This window comes from Anopheles arabiensis, chromosome 2 (genome assembly GCF_016920715.1).
Source record: "Anopheles arabiensis isolate DONGOLA chromosome 2, AaraD3, whole genome shotgun sequence".
NCBI lineage: Eukaryota > Metazoa > Arthropoda > Insecta > Diptera > Culicidae > Anopheles > Anopheles arabiensis.
The window spans coordinates 17,901,173-17,920,825 of record NC_053517.1 but is presented as its reverse complement, the minus strand read 5'-3'; the positions used below and the strand labels follow the sequence as shown (position 1 = coordinate 17,920,825).

Genomic DNA, 19,653 nt, shown 5'->3' with positions numbered 1-19,653 from the left:
AACAACCAATGCTCGTGGTTGCCGCTGTTGCGTGTGTTGCAGTCGGTGATGGTGTCGTGTACCGTGCACAACAGTTACAGCAGATCGACAGACAGAACAAAAGCAAAACCATAGCTCCCGTGCATTCCCTTACCTCTAGTCTTCAGCTTTTTAGGTGCGAATTAACATAAAAAAGCAGTGTTCCATTATTTGCGTACGGTGGTGCTATTACATTACCGTGTCTCAGTGTATGGTTCGATCAAACGTACACGCATTCCAATGCTATGAGCAACACAGCGTCAAGTGACACTTGGGAAGGGAAGAGCCGCGCGCACACTGTTCTCGCAGTGGGCAGCGTTGCTATTGGTGATGGTGATGGTGTGTTTAGGGGTTTAGAGCCCTTTTCGGTGCAGCAGAACTGAAAGAGAGTGTCAGTCAAGCTCTGTGCCTGTGTGTTGGAATTCGCGCGCTTATCATCACGCATTCAATCGATGAACAGCTGCGAACGAACCGCGCTGTCCGTCTCTGTGGTTCTTGTGCTGTATGTTGTGTAAGCTTGCCGATAAGAACGTTTCGATTTGATTGCATGTTGTCAAAACTGAAGCTTGACTGTGTGTTTTGTGTAGTACGAAAATTGATAGTTACAATAGAGGCCATCAACGAACACAAAGCAATAGACCCCGCGCGCAATGTTCGATTCAGAGAAGATGCAACACTGTCCGACTTGTAATTGTCTCTGTAAACAAATATTGTCCCGTACGAATCGAGCGAGCTCCTTCTAATTGTACGTGCAAATTGCAATTAGCGATCGTGTGGAAAACATCACCAAACACCACACTGCTCACCACCATCACCAAACAGCAGCCGGGATCGTACCTGCTAAACGATCGCATCCACCACGTCCAGCATTCACGAGATTTTGTTACATTTCTTTTTGCGGTTCCTTCACATTCACATTCGCTCTACATTCTCGGATTCAAACCTTTGCGTGTGCATCATGTCTGCTGCTGCTTGTGTGTTTGTGCGGACATAATGCTCTTGCTTCCATGTGTGTACCGCCAACCACCAGTGCAAAGCAGCTCGCGAGCAACATCCACACCAAGAAACGAGCTGCGCGAGAACAACTAACGCTCGCCGAAGCCGAAGAGGCCCTTTAGGCAGGAAACCAGCGCGCGATCAAATCCACGCACGCAATCTCACACACTCTCCCGGCAGCTCAGCTGCCTCTCTTTCTCGCTCACTTGACGATCGCGAACGCAAAACAAAACCACTCCGCGGATTCGAGAGCAGACGCGCGTCTGAATAGTTCGAACAGCCGCGGTGGAAGGTCCGATTCGCGCAACGACACGACGCATACTTGGTGCGAATTTGTGTGCGGATACGTACAGCGTGTTAGAGAGATTGTGCTGCTGCTGCTTGCTTCCTTGCTAAAGTACGGTGTGTGTGTGTTTGTGCATATCTGTGTGTGTGTACGTGCGCACGCGTGTGTGTGTGTTTGTGTGTAGATTTCGATTGTGGCGAAATTAGTTTCAGACGGTGATGCGTGTGCCGTCCTAAACAAATGCTCTCCCTTTCCCGTGGCGCACTACGATTGCAGCCAAACAAAGGGAACCAGGCCAGGCCGTGACACAGTACAACAGAAGAACCCCCTTTGCCCAGAACGTATACGTAACGACGATCAGCAGAAGATCACAGTGGTTGTGTGTGATAGAGAGCGAGAGAGAGAGACACACACACAGGAGACAGTGAAAGCCGAAGGGCACCAAATCGCGCACGCACAGCTTAGCTTGTCCCTTGTTGGCCAAAAATTTCCCTCACGAGGCAGTTGGCCAGATCTGCCAATGAGGTTGCTCAAACAAAAAAAAAAAAAAAACACCGCACTCGTGTCACCGCCAGGTGTCCGTTTTATTCATTTTTTTCTCTGCTGGTTTCTCTGTTGCCTTCCTGGCGCCTGTGGGGTTCTCAAGTTCGCCCACCGCAAAACCCCCCTGTCGGAATCTCTGACCTCGACCGGGTTGTGGGGCGTGCTCGCACGTTTATCTTTTGGGGCATGAAGGATTCTCCGCTCTCTCTCTCTCCCTCTCCCTCGGTGGTGTGCGTTAAAATAGTGGTGGTTTTTCGGTGTTTTCTTTGCAACGTCACCACACACACACACACCGCCGTCCCTTTTTACGCCTTTGCGGTTTAGATCGTTAGGCGCGATCAGGTTTTTCTTTTGCCCAAACATCTCGTCAACAAATTCGCTTTTTTTTCTCTCTCTTCTACATCGTTTTGCTTTAGTTCTAACCATACGGAGTAGTGGCAACGGGGAACGAAACGTGCCGTAACCGACACAACATTTGTAAAGAAGGTACCTTTTGCTTCCGTTTGCTTCGTCTTTGACCGGGCTGGCGGCTGCTGGAATACATTGAGTGAAATAGGCAAAGAACGATCCACCAGCACGCAATACGACCGTTCTGTGTAAGGGTGGAGGGAAACCTGCGTCTGCGTCGGAACATTGTCATCGTAGTAAAGCATTGCCTGCTCGACAAGCCCTCGGCGGAACAGCGGTAGCAGTAGCAGCTTTGTGCTCCAAAGTGAAGTAGAAACCCCCAACACGAAACAAACAAGAAACGAAACGAGCAAAAAAAAAAGATACGGTTCCACATTCCCCGTATACCAATAAACGACGCGACCGCGACCTACAATCATGGCCAACATGCACGAGGACGAAATGAAGCACTGCTACGAGAACCTGATCGTGGTCGACGTCGGTGCGAACCTCACCAACAAGAAGTACATCCGTGATCTGGATTCGGTGATACAGCGCGCAAAGGATTCCGGTGAGTAAACCCTCCTCCCCCTTTTCTAGCAAACCCACCGAGCCCCTTCGAAAGGGACAGAAATGGGACAGGTGACAAGGGCTGGCACATATTGATGTAACACAGTAAAGCAGTAAAGTGACACACATCACGATTCACGCTGCCTACTGCGATCCAATAGAGATAGGTATTTTCTCGCAACCCGCTCCAAGACAACAGAAAAGCCACATGCGAAGAACTGGCAGGAGAAAAAGGGCAGGCCGCGCTATCAAATGGCCCTCGAACTAATCTTATCGGGCACCAGCTTGCCACCGAGATGGCACGGTGGTGTGTGTGTGCGCGACACAAACGCAGTATAAACAACGGCCGAGCTCCGGCCGTATCAAAAGGGAAAGATTTCGTGAAGGAAACAGGTTCGTGGCGGCGAGTGCGCGCGCGGTGGAGTTACGCGAAACTACCCCAACCCCCCCAAAACGTTTCTTGCCGTTTTTGCTCGCAAGCGCGGAAAGCGCGTAGTAAGGGCAATATATATATATATAGGCCGACCGGCCCATGGGTGATTATTGCAACAGTAACACGGTGGTGCGCGGCCCGGAACCGGTGAACCACATCGGGTTTCGTCGGTGCTGCTACTACGCAGGGGCACTGTGCAACTGGCTCTGCGGTGAAAGCCCAGCCCGCGATGGGTTTGTGGTTAAATGCACGAAACACACACGCGCCTTGGCAAGGTAAAACAAGGTGACAACAGGGGGCGTTTGATTTTTCCTCGCTTGTACTTCTAACGGCGAGCTTTTGTTCATCCTTGAACACCGGGGAGGTCGAAGTAGAAGTTTCACCCGCAAACCACAGCCACAGCTAGAAAGCGTGTGGAAGTGTTCTGAACAGATAGTGCGTGTTAAGATTTCTATTGTACAATGCTGGGCGACGTAGAAAACATACAGTTTCTTTTTCCTTTTTACACAAATAAAGTCCAAAATCCAATGTTTAAGAGAGGATGGCCAATTTTACCCACCACTCCCTTGCAGTTTGCTGTTGTTTTGGGGCAAAATAAAACGTTAAAATGGAAACACACCTAAATAATACTAGTCACAGTAGATAGTGGTAGCGTTTGATACGGTATGTTGTAACCATATTGCGCCTGATAGCAGTCGGGATTTGGTGTATGATGATAACCTTTGCTAGAGGGTATACGAATAGAGGTAGAATTGCAGCATTAGTAAAAATTCGCTACGATCATCATGCTCTCGATTATGATCTGCTTGGAAAGGTGATTTTGAAATTGCTAATTGGAATAATATACAGGTAGAACCCCTCTTAACGAGTACTGCTTGTAACGAGTTTTTCCCATAACGAGCAAATCTAAATACTCTACAAATGTCCCTATTTTATTTATTTTCAATTGCTTAACAGCGCAACAACCTACTTCTCCTAGACTCAAACGGATAAAAGATCATTTTTAAAAGCGATCTTTTCGAGAAATTTTAAAGAAAATTCGTAATCAATCGACCAACTCTTCAAGAAAATGGTTCAAAAATAATGACAGAGTAACAGTGAACAATAAATATCTTCAAAATTAGTAGTATTGTGAAGATATTTTTCCATTTCATTTCGATGTGTATAGCGCACTTACGCTCTTGGAACCAATTATTTCAATTTCTAAACAAAATTATTGGAAAACAGCCTTTCCCGTATAACGAGTGAGTCACTGAAACGGATTAAACCCGTTCGTTACGAGGGGCTCCACTGTATGTTCGTTGAATATTGCATCCAAACATGTGCTCAACTATGTCGCTGACAAACCTGAAGACAGACTCAATAATGCCATCAAACATGCGTTTCCAATGGTTTGGAATCTAGTAAACCTTTCGGCTAGTTTCTTCTAGTTGAGCCAACACACTTCTTTCCGTTATTATCTTGTGTATGATGCCCACAATCAGTGTACAAACATTTCAATTACAAAAACATCGCGCGCGACAGACGGAGTGGGAGCAGGCGGTTCATGAGCTTCTTACGCCACACATCGATCGTCCAAAGTGCCTAATTTTCGTGCGTAACGATGCGACACGTCCGCAAGCTCCGCGCAAAGAGTGGAAGATTGCGCTTCCTTCCCCAATCTTGCAGCCCTTCTTGGTCTGTAAGTGGCAAGTGAGCAATATCACGCAATCAGCTGACGGGCGCGCGGGGGCCGCCTAGAGACTATCGAAATTTTCTACCGGCGGGTTGGAACCCGCCAGTTGTACACACGTGAAAGTTTGGGACGAACACAACAGATAGCAGAGCGTCGGGTTCGATAGCCGGGTGAAGATAGCACGAGTGAGGGTGTTTGGGAGGGAAGGCAAGGAAGGATAGATGATGGGTACAGTTTTCCGGTGTCCGAAAATGGATGGACGGAAAAAAGAGCAGCAGCATGTGATGGAGACGGGGTGGTGGGTCATTAAATCGGCTTCCGTGACGCGCGGACCAGTCTGTTGGACTGTCCGGCATATGACAATCGGGCTGCATAAACCCCTAGCCTGGCGTGAACAGAAATTACACCGGTGGGAGGAAGGAAATTGCTTCCAAAAAACCGAGTCGCGTGTGGACTGCGGAGCTGAACAGACGTGTTTTCTGAGCGTGCGACAAATTGAGAAACGCCGACAATTGGCCTATGATAGTGTGTGTGCGCCGCGGTGCTCCGCCGTGATGGAGAGAACGAGCGGGAGAAAAGAAAATCAACAAGAACGATCGCGTTCGAACAGCCTAAATTCCAACGAATCGAAGCGTGCAAGAATGGAAACGCAAGATGCATATGATGAAACAGTAAGTACAGAAAACGATGAATTTACTCAAGTCTGGGCCAAGGGGCGTAGACAAGCGTCAAATGTCCTAATGGATGTAAACGTAGAAGCCTCTACGTCAGCCCCCACTAAACACACCAGCAAGCCTAATGCTAAACTCCCACCAATCGTGGTCAAATCTATGCCCCTTGCCTCCCTGCGCCCGGAGTTGCAATCGAGAAAATTGTACGTAGAGTACCAACTTAGCGGAATTGGCACAAAGATATTTGCCAAATCTCTAGCTGACCACCGAGCCATCATAAGCTTACTAGAAGGGAAAAAAGTGGAATTTTTCACGCACGACTTGAAAGAAGATCGTCCTTTCAAAGCAGTTATCCGCGGTCTACCGCTTATCGAAATAGACGACATAGTAGATGAACTCAAAGTCAACTACAATCTCGAAGTAACGGAGGTGTTCCGTATAAAAAGAAAAAATGAGGAAAATCAGAGCTATCATCAACAGCTCTATCTCGCTCATTTCAAGAGAGGTTCATGTTCCATGAAAAAGCTGGAAACAGTTCGCACAATACAATCCGTAATTGTGAAATGGGAATCATATCGAGGCGGGCACAAAGGTCCCACTCAATGCCTTCGCTGTCAAAACTTTGGACACGGTACCCGAAACTGTCGCATCCAACCTCGTTGTGCGGTCTGCGCCGAATCTCATCATACTGATTCCTGCAACGCAAAAAACAATGTTGATGCCACGGTAAAATGCGCAAATTGTGGTGAAAATCATCGAGCGCGTGATGTGACTTGCCCTCAACGCACAAAATACCAGCAAATACAAATACTTGCAAATCAAAAAATACGCAGAAATCATTCATCCGCTACTAAGAACAACCAGAGAGCCCCCCCACCACCACTCTCCTCCACTGAGCACTTCCCGCTTACCGGCATGCCGTCTTCTGCTCCCAGCAGTTCCGCATTCCCCCGAAAAAACACCAACACACAAGTGCCACCGGGCTTTCAATACAATCTTGCGCAACGATTGATAAACGCTCAGACGACTGTTCCCGAGCCGATCTCCACCCAACAAGAAAACCTGTATGACGCTACTACGCTAATGCAAATTTTCAAAGAAATGAGCACAAAGCTCCGTTCTTGCCGTACCAAGGCTGATCAAATCACCGTCTTAGGGGAACTTATCATTACCTATGGATAAGCTAAGAGTTGTAGTATGGAACGCACAATCTGTAAAATCCAAGGCAATACCACTAGGAGACTTCCTACATCAGCATAAAATTGATATCGCTCTCATAGTAGAAACATTTCTCAAACCTGATCTGAGCTTATACATCGAAAATTATACTATCCACAGACTCGATCGACCTGCAGAAACGAGAGGGGGTGGAGTAGCGATCGCAGTACGAAAACCCATTCAACATAAGCTACTTTCACATTACAAAACCAGCATAATTGAGGCAATTGGCATACGAGTTCAAACACAAACTGGATCATTTAATCTAATATCAGCATATTGCCCTAAACAATGTACGATCGCTAATGAAATGGCTGCATCTTTCAAAAAGGATATATTATCGCTCACGAGCACAAATGCTCGGACACTAATAGGGTCTGACCTAAATGCCAGACACGTGATTTGGGGCAATGCTCGTAATAACACTAATGGGGTTCTACTCTCCGATTTGTCGCTGCTTGGAAGGTTTACCTTCGCCTACCCAGATAGTTTCACCCACATCCCAAATCGCGGTCGCCCGAGTATAATCGACTTTTTCCTTACAAACATTACTATAAGTAAACCTAAAACTATCGATGCTCTAAATTCGGATCATTTCCCAGTACTAGCTGAAATTGATTGCTGTGCAACTATAATACCACCAATAAAACGCAAAAATTTTCAGCAAGTGGACTGGCAACGTTTTGGTGTAGTGGCTGATCTTCATATACTAACCACGGATGTGCAGTCAAGGACAGATGTTGATAATGCCATAAGAAATCTGGAACATGCTATTAAGACCGCTGAAAACGAATGCGTACCTACAGTTATAACTAAAACCAAATTAATAAAACTTGATCCAGAAACAAAGAACTTGATCACTAAAAGAAATGATCTGAGACGACGTTATCAACGATCGGGCGATATCATTCTAAAACAGCAAGCGGCGATGCTGGGCAGAATAATCTCATATAGAGTTGCTGAAATACGTAACAAGAACTTTGGTGATCATCTTGGAAAACTTGATCCACGCTCAAATGCTTTCTGGAAGATTGCTAAAGTCTGCAAGATGAAACCCAAACCAGTCCCCCCCTTTGTAATTAATGGGCAAACGCTTATATCATCTGCTGAAAAAACCGACTCACTAGCGAAACAATTCGCCATCGCACATCACATCGGTGAAAATATCAACAGCCGACATGAACCATTGGTCTCGTCCACAGTTCTTGATCTCGATCAGCCTATGGGATCCACCCCATCCGTAACCAGAACAACAGTCAATGAAATTAAATTTGCGTGTAAAAGCCTAATAAACATGAAAGCACCAGGTTTTGATTCCATATTTAACATCCTTCTTAAGCGGCTTCACACCCGCGCAATCGAACTACTGGCTAATGTGTTCACGAAATGCATGGAACTTGGCTACTTTCCGGACTGTTGGAAATGCGCTAAGGTCATACCTGTCCTTAAACCTGGAAAAGATCCGACATTACCAGAGAGCTACAGGCCCATTAGCTTGCTGGCAGCTTTAAGCAAACTCTTTGAGAGAATTATTTATTGGCGGCTAAAAGATGCAATTGAAGAGTTATGCATCCTTCCGCCTGAACAATTTGGGTTCCGATCAGGACATTCTACAATTCATCAGTTAATACGTCTACGAAACACCATAACAAATAACAAGAGAGACTCAAGATCCACGGCCGTTATCTTGTTGGATTTTGAAAAAGCTTTTGACAATGTCTGGCATGATGGCTTGCTCTATAAAATGGTCAACATGAGGCTTCCATCTTACATTGTCAAAACTGTTCAGAGCTATCTATCGCAAAGGACTTTCCGTGTCACCTTAGGGAAACAAACCTCTGGTATTACCAGCGTCCCAGCTGGAGTCCCTCAAGGGAGCATCTTGGCTCCCATTCTATTCACAATTTATCTTTCGGACCTACCATCTCTCCCACATTTCTGCAATCTATTTCTTTTTGCGGATGACACTGCCATTGCAGTCAAAGGCAGAACCATATTAGAACTCAAAAACAGAGCACAGAAATGTATAAATATCATATTCCAATACGTTCAGGATTGGAAATTAAAGTTAAATGGTAGTAAAACACAAGCCATTATCTTTCCACACAAAATGCGGTCCACACTCCTTAGACCAACAGGTCATATGGTTAAAATAGGAGACACTCCTATTAGATGGACAAAGACAGTAAATTACCTAGGAATAACGTTTGATCATAAGCTACTCTTTCGCGACCATGTTCGAAATTTAATAACAAAAAACACCATCTTTGTTAGAAAACTCTATCCGTTGATCAACCGAAGATCCAAACTCTCCCAGGATAACAAAATTGCAATTTACAAATGCATCATCTTACCAGCTATTACATATGCAATCCCGGTCTGGAAAGACTGTGCTAAAACCTACCTTAATAAACTTCAAGCAAGCCTTAACAAAATACTACGAATGATCCTTAATGAAACGTACGGCATCAGGACAACACATCTTCATAACAAAGCCAACACAATTACCCTTGAAGAAATAGCTTTTCAAAATAGTATTCGTATACAAACTAACAGTCGTTTGTCAAATCATACTTTAATAAGAACTCTATTTGAATAAAAATTAGGACTGATATAGGTATAGGTTAATTAGGTTAGTTTATTTACTTTAAGTTATCAATCATTCAACCAAATTCTTCATCATATTCTCCAAAATACAACTGCCTATAGAGCAAATAGAAGACAGCGCTGAAAAACAAAAATGTTGTATCTCGCGAAAACTGTACTCATTCAAACCGTGAAAAAGAAAAGAAATAAAGATAACATTTAACAAAAAAAGCTTCCAAAAAACCAGTGTGATGATACACTTAACGCTGTTTAAATTATTGTACAATCGTTAAATGAATCGCGCTCGGTATACGAATTGCTTTGCGGGTTAATTTTATTAACAAAACCATTAAACTAAAATTAAATGAAGACTAAATTAATGCAAAATCGGTACAAGTCTAACGCTTTTCAATCATCGAACGCTTGGTTGAACGTTTCTAAGCGAGCGCGCTGAATACGGATTAAACGATCGATGGTGTAATAAAGCACCAAAAACCCAATCGTCCATAACGCCCCCCCTCGTTGCTTCCTGCAGGAGGATAAGAAGGGAAATGCACTGTGTTGCTGTTATTCTATTATACCCCACCATTCCTGCCCGTGCCACACCGTCGTGATTGAGTGATCGAACAATCAGCGCCCAAGTCCGATTGCTTGATCAAGCGATCACCACACCTCCGCCGTGGTTGTTGTTGTTGCCCGCCCTTCCCTCCCTCGGCTGCGAGACGCGCAACGCGGTTGAATGTTAAGCATGTTTGAAAGGTGCCGACACGATCCGCTCCCTTTCAAGCGTAAGCGTATTTTCTGATCCTAAAGATGAGCAATTTGCCGCAAACACGAATCCCGAACGAAAAGGTGACGTGAAACTCTTCATTTAATGTAAACATTTTAATAAGCACACAGCGTACTGGTAAACTGCGTAAGCTCCATTTACACTGCGTTACTCACTCCGGTTCAACTCAAACGACAACCGCCCCGATAACGACGAACGTTGCAGTTAAATATGTATTTTATTGCTATGAAAAATGTATCGCTAAAGGTAGGTAGCAGTGAGCGCGTTGTTTCCTTACTTCCGAAATTTTCCGACCCCATCGTCGCCGTTCGATTGCCGCGGGGTTTCGAACTCAGCGGAAAAACCATCCTCTGCGTGCAACACAGAAAACAAATTGGAAAGTTCAACAGTTTCTCTCCTTATGATAATGTGCACCGTTTATTGGTTTTTTTTTTTGTTTGGTCTTTCTTGCAACCGTGTGTATATCTCGTGTGCATTGCGCACAGAGGGAGCACGCTCGCGAGGTATATTTTTGTAAAACATTAACAATTGAACTCGCCCAAATTGGGGGCTTGAGCGAACGGTAAAGGAAAAGTGAAAAGCGTTCAACAAAAAATACAGCAGAGTGTTGTGTGTGTGTGTAGCTTACATTTTATTACAGCCACAAGACGGCTGCTGGTAAAAAAAAAGAAGCTTTTCTTGTCTCCGCTATTGATCGTGGGCAGTTTCCGGCCACCGATCATGATCATTGGTTGGGATGCAGCCGTGGGGAGGGGTGGAACAGGAAGAGTCGTTTCGGTTTCGTTTTCGGTTCGGCGCACCGGCGGTATTCCGCGTGTGTGTCAAAGCTTAATTCCGATGCCCGCGAGCCTGTGCTCAACATTAGCGAACGCGCTTGTTTAAGTGCTTCTTAATTGAGTTGCCACGCGGCCGCGGGTCGTTGTTGGAATTATTCCGAGCCGGAATCACGGAATCTCCAATTGGAATCACACTCACTCACATTTTGCTCATTTTTAAGCCAAACGGAGCGGAGAAAGGAAGAGAAATAGAGATAGAAGAGTATTGCTAGCGGGAAGCACCAGTGTTTGATTTTCACTTTCAATCACGCTACGGGGGTGAGGGTGAAACAAAACAAAACGAAACGAAAAAAAGTGTGTATCATTATTTTTGTTTTTTTCATGCTGGCTGAATCATGTTGAAGGCATTTATAAGAAGCATGTGTGTGTGTGTGTGTGTGGGGCGGTGGCTGTTGTGAGGGTGATTTATTTCCGCGCTTTTCCAGCAGCAGCATCTTTCATCACAAGCCACCGGCCCGGATGGAAGCAGCTCTGGGGCGGCTGGTTCGGTTCCGGTAGCGATTCGGTCACTTTCGATTCGATCCTTTTTTTATGCTGTTGAAAATAAAAGGCGATTTTTTTTATCTCTCACACACACGTGTTACGAATTCACAGTATCAGAGGGAGGATCGGGTTAGCGATCGGATTGGATCTCGTCTGCCTGCCTTAGCTGGTAGTGGGCCGGTTTGGACTGTACACAGGGCCTGCGCAACGAGGATTAGTTGATGCTCGCAGCTTGTTTGTCGGAATCTGACGCATCACGGCATGCTGATAATGATGATCGATCGACGATCGCTTCATAAAAAAAAGATTGACGTGTGCAACAGCATTTGCACAAAATTTGCATTTCCTTTTCCTTCCTACTGGTACCGGTGTGGTTCCGGAATGGATTTCTTTTTATTTTTCAATTGCATATTGTTATTAAATTCATTTTCTTAATTTAAACAAGTAGCGAAGCACGTTTTTAACTACGTCTTTTATTTGTTTTATAGCTTGAATCGTAATCGTTCCTCTCCGTTGTTAACCCCAACAAAGCTTCATGCGTTGTCGTTGATGGTGCATTATCGTTACCATCATTTTTGGTGGTTCATTTTCAATGAATTGCAAAAATAGCACCACATCATTCCGTTGACTTAAATATCTTCCTGTTTTTGCCTTACATAGTGCGCATTTTACGTGTTCCCACAGACTGCTGCTGCTTAGACAAAGATCGGATAAAATTTCGCCAACAGCAGCGCAGAGTGAAATGGAAGCAATATGTCGGCGTGCGTGGCCTTAGAACATTCCTAGCCACACATACACACACACATACACACCCATATACTGCTGTCCCTCACAATCAAACCCTAACCCGCCAGCGCCATATGATATGATGATGCGATGCTTGCTTTTGAGATCGCATATGATCGCATTTCTAAAATTAAACCAAATTTTTCGACCACAAACAGCGTGCAAAGGATCGGTGTTGTTTTGGGTGTGTATGGTGGTGGTGGTTGTGGTGGCTGTGATGATGCGAACGCTTTCTGGCCAAACCGTCCGTGTCACGTTCGCATGCGCATTCGATTTGTTTGCAATCCGTACGGGCGGGGGCCGATAGGTATGTCAGAGTTCGGCGATCGATCTATCAATGCTGCCCCTCGAGGGTGGAAGCTGCCCTTAAATCTTATAAATCCCCTCTTGCAAACCGACCCATAAGAAGACAAAGCCACTCGTATCACAAACGCACCAGTAGCACGGAGTTTGTTTGACAATCGAACTTTGCTGGGAACGATTGGTATGTGGGGCCGTTGCTCGTTGGAATCGGGTCCCCGAGATCCATTCTCGTTTCTTTGCGAGGTGAAGAAAGGGGGATAGGCAGCATAAGGTCAAGCAGAAAAGCGTCAAGAGTAATTCTTTAAAGTGAGGCCGCCTACGGGAGGCACTTTCAACGCGGCGAAAGGCGTTCCGTTTCTTGCCGTTCTGTGCCTTGCGCTGTGTCGCCGCGTTCATTCATTACGACTTTAAATTAGTGTGTGCATTTTTATGTGCATACATGCCTCCGAGCATCTTTCTCCCTCTCTCTCGAGCTCTGTTTTACATACCTCCTTTCGTATGTAGAATTACTCTTTTTTCTTCTCTTTCCGCTGGGCTGGTGAGCGCAAATGCAAAAGAATGTTGGGCGATGCACTTAATTTTCTCTTCCCGCTCGACCAAGTGATGACGGGGGACCCCCCCGAGGCGAGGCCCAGTAGCAGCGGCAGCAAGCGCACGACATTGAACGTAAACTGTTGTGCCTTTTGCCTCGTGTGTGTGTGTTTGTGTGTCGACGCAGGTCCCCGAAGGGGGAATATAGGAACACATTGATGCTCTCGGTCTGCAATGGCCACCAAGCACACGCACGTTGGCTGAGAAATTAAACTCAATCAAGACCGTGACACCCTCCCGAGGGTCAGCGATCGCGGACCATGGGTCTCCGCCGTTTGGGATATTGTGTTTATGGTTGACACGTGGAGAAACTAGCCTCACGCTCGACGCGACGAAAAGAAGTCACACTGAGCTAACAAAAAAGTGTAATATTTAAAGTAAAACCGCGATGCTTTTACTATCAGTACACGCCCAATGTGTCGATATTTGAATGCTTTGGGCCATTTCCAACATGCCAACAGGTGGGATTCTAATTGGAAACTTTTTTTCGCCTTTAGCCGGTAACGAGAATGCACGGTTGGCAACATTATGCAACATTACAAGTGCTTGGTGGGCGAGCTACGTTTGCTAAAACAACCATGCCAAAACGCACACACAAACTGGTTCTAGCCGTGCGGTGGGGTGGCATTGCTTTAACCCTGAACGGTGCGCGGCGATGCCACCACTATGTCGTCTCCTACTGAATGAGAGGGTAACTGATGCGAGAGGATCGTTATTCCTCGTTTCCAAATATGGTGCTGTGTGTGTGTTGTGCTTTTGAAGAAGAAAAAAAAAGTCACCCAAAGCCACGGCAGCATTGAATATGCTCTGCCCCAGCACTACAACAGCAGGTTCCACATCATATCATATCCATTTGGTTCGCCTTTTTGAGTCATTTATATCACTAAGTAGCATTGGAACGGAAGAAGGGGTTTCCTGGCATAAATACGGAAGGTAATAAGGAGCATACGGAGCAAGGTTGGTGTGAAAAATGAGCTGTATTTAAACGTAGTATGATTGCAATTATGGTGTTATAATTACAACTGTAAAGCGGAAAAGGTGGACCATTCGACCGAAACAAAACAAAAATGGTTTAAAATATGCAACAGCGAACAAATAATAGTGAAGGTCACCTTTTTTTGGAGGGGCATAAAGCATCCAAGGCATAAAGTTTTACAATCGACTATCGGTCGGATGCGCCCCACTAAAACAGTGAGAGAGAGCGTTAAAGCTATGCTAAAATGACTTCCATCAAACTCCTCCCCCCGAAACTAACACTGACCAGGAGGCAACCTTGCTTGCTTGCGTTTGCTGCTCCTTCTTCGCCGAACTGTGCCGAAAGTGAACGACTTTGACGAAACTGGCAACATTTTCCACCACCTTATGAACAATAGAAATCGTCCCCGAGCACGGACACGGCACGGACGGGCGAAAAGATTTTCCCCATTCCCAATGGTTTTTTTTTCTGCTGCTGTCTGCCGCCGCCGTGCCACGTGCAATCGTCGCGCCAAATGATGCGTAACTAAAACTGAAAAACGGATTGTGTGTTTTGCTTCGAAGGAAAAACGAAGGTGTTATAATTGCAGGTTTGGGTGGAAAAATAAGCCCTTTCTTTAACAATTGTATGAAATACTGGTCACTTCATTTAGAGATGTGTGTGTGTTTGTGCGGTGGGAGCGATTGAAAGACGATGTACACCGTTCTAAGAGTGAACTAAGACTAAGTACATTTATTCAATATTCAGTGTAACCACGGATGCTGTAACCAATGGCTACCTGATTACAACTAAGATATTTCTATAAGCAATCCACCACAGTTCCATTGCCATGCTAATTCACTGCCGTAGTGTATCGAACATATCTTTCGTTTTCATATTTAAATCCCCCCTTTCGACGCGTAAAGGACATTTTGGTGCATTCTATTTCATTTGAGTGACATTTTTACCCCCGTTATCGATAAAACTGTCGTGCCTGTTTGCGGTTGTTATCAATATCGGTGGGAATTTAATTGCATTTGTCTTGAATGCTCCGTTCTGTGTTGATGCTGTTGAACTTTAAGCTTTTGTAAATAAGCGCACTCAAAAATTTTTGTAAAATATATGTTTAAAACAAAATTGCAACCCAAACGAACCCATTTCTATGGTGGGAAAAAGGTCATTAGCAGAGGATGAAGGTACGAACCAAATTCATAACAGATGTTACCAACATTGCTACTCCCCACTGACGACATGATGACGAATGACAAATTAAACAGCTCCACAACCACAGTGCTGGGAGTTGTCCCCGGGGCGTCGGGGCACGTTCGCAAAAAAGGGAAATAAATATTGGACGAAGTGTTGGTAGTTGTACCGACGTTTTGCACCGGAATGGCATTCCATTTCGGAAATGGCATACACACATACACACACGTGGGTTCGTCCGTTCTTATGACGAAGAAAGTAAAGCAGCAGCAGCAGCAACTTCGGCCTTTCACCGCGCGCCGTGTCTTGTGGCCATGCAACCGTCCGACCAACGCGCGTGGGGGCGCATACATAAAGCGGCCATTGATTTTTCAATCCCGTTCACCACCGGCAGCGGCGGCGGCGGCGGGTAGTTGTTGCACGTTCCACGTTCTCCGTTCTTTGCTGCTGCTGTTGTAGCTGCTTCACTTGGTTCTGCTTTCTTTTGTGCGCTCTCGGTACATTGTACCGTGTGTGTCGCTCCGTTTGACTGACGCTTCTCGTACGCTTATTTGCATGTACTTTAACATACAGGCGGATGAATAAGACAAGCAGACAGAAAGGAGGGAAAAAGGGGCCAAACTTTGCCGCCACATGCAAGCGGGTGGGGGCCTCGCGGGCGCGGGAGAGAGAGAGTGCCGGTGCATCTCCGCCGCACGCGAAATTAAGTCCACCGACGAAATGTGGTTCAGCCCTTCTTCACAGCAACATGCTGCACTACTTTTGCACTACCGTCTAGACTTGGTGGCTCGGGAAGGCAAGTGTGTGTGTGTGTGAGAGTGCTTGGGAGGCGAAAACATATGATGTCCATATTTATGTTTTTGCTCCGGTCGGTCGAGCGTGATGATCCCGTGAGAAGGGGACGCGTGGTGGTACGTGCTTGCGTTCGTTGTATTTGTAGTAGAAAGCTCATGTTCTAGGTATAACACGACGAGATAGCGTGTTGTGTAGTTGCTTTCCCAGAAACAAAGGGTGTTTAATTTTGTTTTGTTTTTCTTTACGGCCAGACAGCTACTTCCCGGGGCAGGGAAAAGACGTTTTTTGAGCTTTGTCTTATACAGAACTTTCAAACAAAAGCGTACAAACAACTAATGAATATTGTTTTCCCCCTTTTCTTTCCCCCTCGTTCAACCCAACTCGACCAGGCGTACAAAAGATCATGGTCCCCGGGACGTCGGTAAAATCGAGCAAGGAAGCACTACGGCTAACGCGCATCTACCCCGGCATCATCTACTCGACCGCCGGCATACACCCGCACGATTCGAAATCGATCATCGAGGAGCCGAGCACCTGGCACGACTTTCAGCTGATGGCCGGTGCGCCCGAGTGTGTCGCGATCGGGCCGTGCGGGCTGGACTACCAGCGTGACTTTTCCGAGCCCTGCGTCCAGAAGGAGATCTTCGAGCGGCAGCTAAAGCTGGCGTGCGAGCTGCAGAAGCCCATACTGATCCACGAACGATCGGCCCAGGAGGACGTACTGGAGATACTAACGAAGTACGGGGGTTTGATCGGCACACGTGTCTCTATGTTCAGTTGTTTACATACAACATTTTCAACACAATCCATCTCTCTCCTTTCCAGATTCCAGCCAGCACAGCCGATCATCGTGCGCGGCTTTATGGGCACGACGGACGAAGCGTTAAAGTATCTGGAGCGTGATTACTACATCTCACTTACCGGCTATCTGTGCAAGGTAGGATCTGTGCATTGCCTTCCTCGTGTACTACCTGTGTGCGCGCTCTAATGCTGTACGTTGTGTTTGCATGTTTCTCTTTGCAACAGGACAAATCCGACACCGGCGTACGGAAGCTGCTCGAGGACGGCCGGCTGCCGATGGAGCGCCTGCTGGTCGAGACGGACTCCCCGTTCATGTATCCCAACACGCGGGCCTCCAAGCTGCCGCAGCACGTGAAGGGCGGCCTGACGGAACGATCGCTGCTGTATCTGCACCGTTACTGCACGTTCCAGCGCAACGAACCCTGCAGCCTGCCGGCCATCGTCGAGATGATAGCGGCGTTCATGAACAAAAAGCCGGAAGATGTCGCGCTGGCCACCGCCTTCAACGCACTGAAGCTGTTTGGACTGTCTCAATGATCATCATCACCAGCACCCCCAACCCTTCTCTCTCCCCCCCATTCTGGAACGAACGACGAACGACAGCATCCCAATTCTGTTGTGCCAACATACGCGCCAACACAGATCGCGGATGATGATATTTCTAACAGCGATTTCGACTATACGACTCGATCCTACTAATATAAAGGGGTTTGCTTTTTATGCTAACCCCCCTTCCCCCCTTCCCCATCCTTCTTTTCGCTTTGATGTTTAGATTGATGTTTTGATTACTTTTGTGTATGTGTGCGTGCGTCTGTGTGTTTTGTGGGATTTGGCAAATACGCAAAACGCATCAGCGAATCAACCACAAACGCGACGACGACGAAGACGACGCCGACGTTCGCGCTGTTAGAAGCGGGAACGAAAATAGGGTTAGATGTAACAGTTTGTTTGTTGATGCAATTGATAATAATCGGGTTCTTGTGTTAGATTAGCGTACAGGCTCTATATCGTACGTGCTGCTACCCCCTTTACATGGTCACATCCAGCATCCAAGGGGAATAGAGAATTGATGTGAAAGGTATTGTGGATGCTATTATCGTTAAGGAGTATTTTGTTAAACGTTTTGTTTATTTAGTTTTGCTATATAGCAGGCAACACAACAATATGGGTGATACAGATAGCGTTAGACAGCATACATACACAGAAACAGACACACATACACTCTTAAAGGTCCATTTCGTTCCCGAATCTACATATATGTAGCTGTACTGTGGGATCATAATTTACGATTTTCTTTATCTCCTTTTTACCACCACTACAAACTGTTACTGTTACTGTTTGAGAAAACAACAACATAAAAAAGTGCTTTTTCATACTCTCATAGTAGTTACGACGCCTAGAGGTTAGAGATTGTTTATTGTGTTTAATGTTTATGTTTAGCATCGAGGGAGAGCGACAGTGAGGATTGAATCAAATCGATGGAAAAATGAACCTATGCTATGAGAATACCGAAATCAAGCGAAAGACTGAGTGGCGTAAATAATCGGAGACATGCCGAAGCGTATGGTTGCGATGCAGAGAATAGAGCGTATGTCAGTGGCGAGAAGATTTTGTTCGATGGTCTTCCAGCTTACAGATAGGATAGATAGATAGATAGATAAAGGTTAGGGTAACCCCAAGCGGGGGTGTGACAATTTCCTGCGAGCCAACCAAAGCCAAGATCGGCAGGATTCCGTCGTCATAGGATGGACGCGCCAACTCCTGTATTATTCGGATGATTCACAACGTTTCCGCATAAACAAGGGAGTGAGGCGGGAGTGTTGTAATCAGCATCTAGAATCGTATAAAATCCCTGCCGAACAGCGCCGGAAAGTGCCATACTTTATATGTCTCAAATAAGCTACGCTAATGTATGTAACATTTGAATTGTATAAAGTGGTAACACTGTTTGTTTTGTGTAAGTTATTGAAAATCATTACCTATTAGAGCTCAATAAATGAATCATTTATTTTTGTAAAAAAACACGTCTTTCTCTCCCTCTATTATTATCACAATTCATGGGTCGCAGCGGTCAATCGTCGCTTACGGTGGTTCCCCCTTCTACGAGCTGCTGGATGGTGCTTGAAATTCTATCCGCTCTACGATCGAACTGGGATTGTCTAGCCACAGCTGATGGTTTTTGCTGTTGTAGAACCGTTTCGAGTACCCGCACAGCTTACAGTTTACCTGCACGTAGCACAGTTGCTTGTGGCGAAAGTCGTGAATGTCGGCGGTGGTGGCCGGATTCAACAGAACGCCACACCGCACACAGAGGGTGCGTTTGATCGCCGGTTCCCTAAAACAATCAAACGTTAGTAAGGGAGCGCTGGAGCGGGCTGGAAGGCAAACGCCACATGCAACACTTACATTCGCAGCACAGCCTTTTTGCCGATCGCTTTCGCTAGCTTTCCGTACGAGGCGGAAAGCTGCGGACACGTGTCCGACATCAGCACGGACGCTTGGTAGAGAAAGTTCATTCGTTCGTGCAGCTCACGACCGGCACACGCTTTAGGTTGTTTCTTTTTATCATTTTGGGGACGTTTTACTGCTTCCTTTTCGTTCGAAGCCATAGCGGATCGGTATGTTTTACTAGTGTAGCAAGATGCGGCAACTTGGTAACTGACGTCCGCATGCGGCGAGCTGTACTGTTTGTAAACAAACAGCTGTCACAGGACGGTACCTTTAGCA

The 19,653-nt window shown here is 46.0% G+C and overlaps 3 protein-coding genes across 4 annotated transcripts in view; 1 reads left to right on the top strand and 2 right to left on the bottom strand.

Moving 5' to 3' along the window:
- Positions 1-19,653, bottom strand: part of LOC120897267 (zinc finger SWIM domain-containing protein 7-like) — a 28,814-nt gene that overhangs the window by 792 nt on the left and 8,369 nt on the right. The window lies entirely within an intron of this gene.
- On the top strand, positions 35-18,875 carry LOC120897264 (3'-5' ssDNA/RNA exonuclease TatD). 2 transcript variants are annotated; one of them, XM_040301994.1, is made up of 5 exons: positions 35-154; positions 2,260-2,801; positions 16,515-16,863; positions 16,951-17,062; positions 17,152-18,875. In XM_040301994.1, the coding sequence occupies exons 2-5, from the start codon at positions 2,669-2,671 to the stop codon at positions 17,461-17,463; spliced, it is 906 nt and encodes a 301-aa protein (XP_040157928.1). In that variant the 5' UTR covers positions 35-154; positions 2,260-2,668; the 3' UTR covers positions 17,464-18,875. The 2 variants fall into 2 exon arrangements, with proteins under 2 accessions (XP_040157928.1, XP_040157927.1); XM_040301993.1 differs by lacking the exon at positions 35-154 and adding an exon at positions 1,288-1,411.
- LOC120897269 (ribonuclease P protein subunit p21) lies at positions 18,933-19,576 on the bottom strand. Its single transcript, XM_040301999.1, has 2 exons — positions 19,333-19,576; positions 18,933-19,261 (listed from the first exon to the last, which is right to left on the bottom strand). Exons 1-2 carry the CDS (start codon positions 19,533-19,535, stop codon positions 19,027-19,029), a joined length of 438 nt encoding a protein of 145 aa, XP_040157933.1. The 5' UTR covers positions 19,536-19,576; the 3' UTR covers positions 18,933-19,026.